The 7,500-nt window shown below is 41.6% G+C and overlaps 2 protein-coding genes across 2 annotated transcripts in view; both read left to right on the forward strand.

Moving 5' to 3' along the window:
- efna1b (ephrin-A1b) overlaps positions 1-1,721 on the forward strand; it is a 12,457-nt gene extending 10,736 nt beyond the window's left edge. The window contains exon 5 of the mRNA XM_062539135.1: positions 258-1,721. Coding sequence (XP_062395119.1) covers positions 258-379 — 122 coding nt within the window. The 3' untranslated portion in view covers positions 380-1,721. The remainder of the gene's footprint in view (positions 1-257) is intronic.
- A 4,232-nt stretch (positions 1,722-5,953) lies between these two features.
- Positions 5,954-7,500, forward strand: part of slc50a1 (solute carrier family 50 member 1) — a 12,473-nt gene continuing 10,926 nt past the window's right edge. Inside the window, exons 1-3 of the mRNA XM_062539136.1 lie at positions 5,954-6,164; positions 6,581-6,658; positions 7,182-7,305. Coding sequence (XP_062395120.1) covers positions 6,097-6,164; positions 6,581-6,658; positions 7,182-7,305 — 270 coding nt within the window. The 5' untranslated portion in view covers positions 5,954-6,096. The remainder of the gene's footprint in view (positions 6,165-6,580; positions 6,659-7,181; positions 7,306-7,500) is intronic.

A 7,500-nucleotide genomic window follows, 5' to 3' on the forward strand; every position in this document is an offset into this window, starting at 1 on the left:
AAAGATCTTTAAGGAAATCACAGGGAAAATTCCACACACTCGAAAATTACTGTAGCTTTCTTGTACAGATAATATAGCAATCTGAGGGTCCTTTTCTGTGTGCTCTCCGCTCTTTATTTGACTTCACTGGGCCAGTTTAACCTCAGAACTCAAGAGGTGTGTGTTTGCTTATCTCACGCTAGTGACAAGAAACCAAAACTCACAGTTTCTCTTTCTCTCTCTCTCTCCCTCCCTCCCTCCCTCTCTCTCTCTTCCAGATGACCCTGTGGCCATGATCCCTGTGGTGCAGAGGAGTGTTGGCAGTTCAGCGGTGTCCCTGTCCTCCCTCTCCCTCCTCCTGACGTCTCTCCTCGCACTCCTCGCCCCTCTGCTGCACTGAGACTGAGCCTCCAAAAGAAAATTACCAAAAAACAGCAACAACAACAGACTGACTAATGTGGACTCCAAACAGTTTTGAACCTGTTTCAAACCAGTTTTAAACTTTGGACCGCGCACAACACAAAGACTGAAGCAAGCGCGGGACGCTGTGCACCAATGGAAAAAAAAACATTTTATAATGAAGTTTTCTTTTCTTTTTTTTAATATAAAGGCGATGTGTCGCCTGTGAGACGAGGTGTTTGTTTGACGCTTGATTGAAGTGTTTTTTGTGTGCTTGTTTGCCAGTGTGTATGTGTGTGTGAGAATATGTGGGAGTGAATGGCGTGGTTCCGAGAAAACAAAAGTATTTTTTGAAGGATTTTCCCTCTTTCTTCTGATGGATTTCACCTCACAATTTTGTCTCCAATTCTTGATCTTTTTTCATGTGGACGGTTCCTTTCTAAGCTCCTATCGCATTGTGAAATGAACAAGGAGTGAAGATACCTTTCCATTCATCCACTTGACTTCTAAACAAAAAAAAATAATATAAGTGAACTCTAAAAACTGGAATCTTTCAAGAAGATAACATAACATAAATGTCTATCCAGGTGTAAAAAAAGTGATCAATATTGTACCTCTTGACTCAAAGGCCACAGTCGTAATTCATACCTATGCTATTGTATCACTGTTGTATGAGTTGTATTGTATGGCCAGTGACACACACTAATGCGTCCCTCCAGCCCAGCCTTTACTCCTGTCGAAGTGTAGCATTTGTTCAGTACTCTGGGTGGTGGCTGTCTCTTGCATCATGTACCTGCATCTTTCATTGGAAAACTACAGTTTACAGTCCAGTCTCTTCTGTAAAGCAAACACCCACACACACAGTCTTGGGTAAGAAGCTGGTCTTTTTTCCAAGACACCTACTCATACTACACCACCACCCACACACACACACACACACACACACACACACACACACACACACACACACACACACACACACACACACACACACACACACACACACACACACACACACACACACATACACACACACACACACACACACGCACACACACACACACACAAACACACATTACTGGTACAGTTGGTTTTCTTTACATCCCGCATTATCACACATAATTACACATTATGCCAATACAGAGGTGCCGTTTGGACTGAAGTGATGTAGACACTGAAGCATTTGACAAGTACAGAGTCTGTTTTGTTTACTTGTGTTTTTTCATCCATTTGTATATATTGTAAGTTTTGTAAATACGAAAGATTATAAGGCATATGCTTATTTGTTAAATATTGATAATGTGAAACGAACAAAATGAAAATAAAAACACAAAATTGTTGAGAAAAAAATGCAAATGGCCAGTTCCTTTTTTTTAACTCTTCACAGTTTTGTATGACTTCTGTTCACATAAACCAAGTTCAACATTCACAACAGATTATACATATTTTACAAGACTGTGAAGATCACATCAACTCACCGAGAATGAGGTGAACACAAAATGTGCTTGTGACGGGGCGAGTAGCCGCCGTCACGGCAGTATAGTACTGCCTTCATTGCGTGCGTTGTCTATGTCGGGTTGCAAGTATATGTTTGTTGGACGTGTCTCTGTTTCCCGTCGTTACGTGCACCGTTTATATTCATCAGTCATACATGTCATTCATCAGACCCTTCCCCGTTTCTCCCGTAGTTGTTACATGTATAGGCCTACAATCAAACACTACGGCGAGGCGTAGGCCTACGTCAAGCTACACCTAACATCACAACTCCCGACAGTTTAAGACATTCCCCATTCAATCACATCACGTCCGTTAAAATAATCACACAATGTCTTGTCGTAATGTTCAGTTTATTTAGCTTCAAAGGATTATCATGCCATTATCAAGTCGTTACATGTTTGTCCTACCGGTGTCCATTGTCTCGTCTTGTATAGGAGTGAATGCGGCGTCTTTTCCTGTTTAAAAACACGCAGGGACTTCCTGGTGTTTTCGGGCTGTCCAATCCCTTGTAATTATAACGTAATTATGTTTCGTTGTGCTGTTCCATATTGTTTGGCTATGCCCAAACTCCAGCAAGTGCTATTATGTATACTGTTCGTTTTCTAGATAAATAGATTATTGTTTTGAGCTGTTTATAAGCTTATTCGTATGGTTTGGCCTGTAAACACCCCTGTTGAAATTATGTATATTGGAGTGGACCAATTTGAGGGGTGTGTTCAGGGTTATTTAAACCAGGGTGTTCAGTTTGATGGGGGGAGTGCTTGATATGGAGACGTAAGTCTTGTGTTACTCTACCATTGTTTGACTAGTTCAATTAGTCCGTGCAGATACTTGCATTTTTATTGTCTTGATCGTATTCTTTTGTTTTGACTGTCAAGTCTGTTTATTTTGATAGCAAAAGTATTTATTTTGTTATTCTTTATATCTCTTTATTATTTTTGCCCTTTGGGCCCTAATTGGGAAACAATAAATGCCCATCTTCCGACATCCTGTTGCTGAGTGCTATATTCTAACCACCTCACACCGTTCCGATCACCCCTACCTTTAACAGTGCTGCATGAACAAAGAGTTCAGATAAACCCAAATGAAACAGTAAAACAAAACCCTACTTTTCCCAGCCGGGAAAGTCGGGAATGGGAATTGGGAAGCGGTCAAAAGACACCACGAATGAGCAAAGCTCTCCTGACCCCCCAGGTGGCCGAGGGATTAGTCCTAATCCTGGCCTGTGAGAGGGGGTTAATGAGACATGATGAAAGATAAGGAAGGGGGCTTTTTGCCCATCTGGGATCAGGATTCCCCATTTCGGGCCTAATTGATTATCACTTGAAAGGCTAAACTGATCCACAGGCTGTGGCTCCCTGTCTGGGGCTCGGCTCACCAAAACAACGAGGCAGAGGGGGGCAGGGGGGTGCTGCCACCCCACTGGGTCCCACCGGAGAGGGAAAAACATCAGCACACGGGGCTACTCAGGCTACGATAACAGCCACCTTCTTCTTCTCTCTCTCTCTGTCTCTCTCTCTGTCCCCCCTTCCTCTGCCCCCCTCTCTCTCACTCCATCATCACCCCTATACTTTCATCCTCCTCTGCCTGGGACAGGACTTAGTTCACAGTGCTTGGCCAAACATCCGCAGAGAGAGCGAGAGAGAGGGGGAGAGAAAGAGAGAGAGAGAGAGAGAGAGAGAGAGAGAGAGAGAGGGCATGACAGGAGGGAGAGAGTGTGGGAGGGAGGAGAAGAAGAAGGGAGGGTGTTGGGGTTTTTTTGAGGTGAGAGTAAACTCTCACTCGGGTGTGAGGATGTCACTGTGGCGTTTGCACTCGCACTCTCCCGCACTCCCACTCGCTCTCGCCGCCTCTCGCTGACGCCGTTTCCCCTGAGAAAAAGCGTTGACATCTGTCAGCCCCCCCCGGGCCCCAGCAACACTGGGCGTTTGGTCAGTCACGCCAGCGCCAGAGTCCACGGCACGCCACACCGCGCGCCACGCCGCACCACAGCCAAACAAATTAAACAGCACCACTCTGCGGACAGCCTGCAGCCTGCTGCCACGTTCACCTCCATTTTATATTTGAACATCAGCAGACACAGCCGCGGTGGTCACTCGACTCGGGGACTCAGTTTGATGCAGTGCAAGCTCTGTTGTTGGGTCTTTGGGGGAAGGTCCCCATAGGGAGCCGCTCAGCACAGTTTGCCACTCCATGCGCCCTTGTTGTGTTAGAACCATGACTGCTGGGAGATGGGGGTGAATTTGGTTGCATGTGTGCCTGCTGGGAGCTGACTGCAAGAATCCACTTGAAGTGCAAAGTTAGCTATTTTGGATTTATGTGTTAAGCAGTTTTCCCTTCTCTTTCTCCTGTCTTTTTATATAGCCTACTTGTTTATTGTTTAAAATGTGTTGTTGTGATTGTTCATTTATTGTCAAATTATATAAAGTCAAATTTCGCCCCTTTTTGTAATTATTTTCTTTTAAATATATTTGTTTTTTAGGTATGATTTATTATATATATATATATATATATATATATATAGATAGATAGATTAAGTATCAGTTTATTATCGTTTGCCTTACTTAAACAGTATACAACTCAATAGGCTACGGTTTCGAGATCACACTCACCTGTTCAAGACAGGCTACCTTCCTCTCAATACGTGTTGTTGAAGTACCCTACACTGAGTTTTATAAACAAACAAATATATATATATATATATATATATATATATATATACATATATATATATACAGTGAGGAGCACATGTATTTGATACCCTGCTAAAACAGGAATATAAAATCATCATTTGACAATTGATCTTAATGCCTTAACTCAAAAAATTAGTACAAATCAAACCGCCAAGGACACCAATTTTCTTTGTGATTGAAGAATGTATCGTAAATAGATAAATGTTTTCCTTAAATGCTAGGGGAAGGAAGTATTTGACCCCCTATGTAACCCTATGGGAATTTAACACATAGGGTTAACATAGGGGCAGGCAGATTTTTATTTTTAAAGGCCAGCTATTTCATGGATCTAGGATATTATGCATCCCGATAAATTTCCCTTGGCCTTTGAAATTAAAATAGCCCCACATCATCACATACCCTTCACCATAGCTAGAGATTGGCATGGTGCTTTTTCCAGTAGGCCTATTAGCCTGTTTGATTTGCATTGAGCTCAATGAGCATCAAACAGGCTAATAGGCCTACTGGAAAAAGCACCATGCCAATCTCTAGCTATGGTGAAAGGTATGTAATGATGTGGGGCTATCTTAATTCCAACGGCCAAGGGAACTTTATCAGGATGCATAATATCCTGAATCCATAAAATAGCTGGCCTTAAAAAATAAAAATCTGCCCGCCCCTATGTTAACCCTATGTGTTGAATTCCCATAGGGTTACATTGGGGGTCGAATACTTACTTCCCCCTAGCATTTAGGAAGAACATTTATTTATTTACGAAACATTCTTCCATCACAAAGAAAATTGGCGTACTTAGCGGTTTTATTTTTACTCAATTTTTGAATTAAGACATTAAGATCAATTGTCAAATGACGATTTTATATTCCTCTTTTTAGGCAACTTTAGCATGGTATCAAATACATTTTCTCCTCACTGTATATATATATGTGTGTGTGTGTGTGTGTGTGTGTGTGTGTGTGTGTGTGTGTGTGCGCGTGTGTATGTGTGAGAATGTTCTTATCATGAGCCATTGCATTATTTTTCATTTAAGTAGGCTATTACAGTGTCCAAGTCCATAGAATTTATGCCTGCTTGGACCTAGTTTGGGCTATACAGTATATATTCCTAATGATCTGGCTGGTTGGCTCACTTACCATATAGATTTAGAGCTGAGCACACCCTGGACTATGTGCATCGCTGTGACTTTATTGAATGAATGCGTGAGCATCCTAGCAGGGCACTATACTGGACGCAATTTAATTCAGATTATGTACATCATGGTTTCATCATCGGTGGGTTACTATCTATGGTGTTTATAATGTGATTGGTTAAAATCCTGTCCTCTGGATGGTCACGAGACCCAATCAGATCAGCCGATTTTTCGGAGTTACAGATTACAAATACGGAAATAGAAGAGGGAAGGTGTAAACGTCAGCGTTGTACTTTTTTTTTGTACTTGGATCCTTATAACACGTTGCCGTTTACTTATGGTTATTTAATAAATTCTAGAAATTATTTCGATAGTAAATCAATTTTATTTGTTTTTCGTTCTATGGAGTTTTTGCAGCTTCTGTCATGTGCGTGTATCGTGTTTACGGTCGGGATGTTCTCGACTGGACTGTGAGTAAATGCCTCCACCACCACCACCAACACAGCAGCGTAACTTTGTATGTCATCTCATGCAAGTTATAACTTGCAAATAGCATGCATGCATGCATTCAGTCACGATCATTTTTGTGTATGTTGACGCTGGCTCGAGTGCTAATACAGTACATAACCACCTACCACTACTACCATCATTGGTAGGTTAGGACCAGCTTGACATCTTTAATAGGTTAGCAAGAAGGCTAAATTATGAAGTTTACTACCCCTTTTGCACAAAACAATTAGCCTAAAGGACCGGATGGCTGTGTCAGGTTTACATGAAATGTTGTTAGACCTCACATGGACTGTCCTCCTAGCTCCATAACCTTATCAATGCCTTTAAATCATAGTCAACCTCATCAATTCAACTTTATGTTTTGGGTTGTTTCAAGGACCGATCTGAAAAAGATGAGGGCTACACAAAGTGCTGATAAAATCCAGTTCCTCCCTTTCCTTACCACTTGTCTAAAGTAAGTATATCTTTATTAGTAGTTGTAGTATTAGTTAGTATCCAGCATTTGTTCATTTGTTACCATTGAACCAGCTATCATCATCCAATGTTTTGGCTAGTTTGTGAACGCACAAAAGAACAACTTGACACTCTTCATAAGAATATCATGAAGACCTCCAGGGATCTGTGTTGACTAGTGTAGTGTCTTAGAAGGCAGATAGAAGAAACCTGATGCATGATTACAACATGGAAGGGCAACCCTGAAGGACAAATGAATAAAAAATACAAGCTAAAAAGCATATTGAATTTTGCAATGTCTTGACCTATAGAAACAGTAGAAAAGGCTGTCCATTCTGCTGCCATGGTTTCGTCCATCAGACACCAGTGCAGGCATTGAATCAATAAAGTTGTCCATGTATACACAAGGAATTTAATCTGCAAAGTACGGATCCCCATCACCAGGCATTCACTCATTATTACTCTGATTTCTTAATATTAGGACCCAGATGATTGTGTGTGTCTGTGTGTTATTTGTTTTCCAGTAACCTAGGATGGCTGTATTATGGCATTCTGAAGAAAGACGGCACATTGATCATTGTGAACACAATCGGGGCCTGTCTACAGACTCTGTATATACTGTCTTACTGCCACTACACCAAAGAAAGAGTGAGTACTAAGAACTTTACTCAGCAAACGGACACAGCTCAATTATTCAACAGGGTTTGATGGGGGTCATTGTTCATCAGCATCTCTCGCTGCTAGGATCTGAACCTTCTTGCAAACTCACAGCAAATATCCAAATAACCATTTATAGCCTAACTCTTTGAAGGCATCCCTACTGTATGTAGGCCATACTGTATG

Source organism: Sardina pilchardus, chromosome 6, assembly GCF_963854185.1.
Source record: "Sardina pilchardus chromosome 6, fSarPil1.1, whole genome shotgun sequence".
Taxonomy (NCBI): domain Eukaryota; kingdom Metazoa; phylum Chordata; class Actinopteri; order Clupeiformes; family Clupeidae; genus Sardina; species Sardina pilchardus.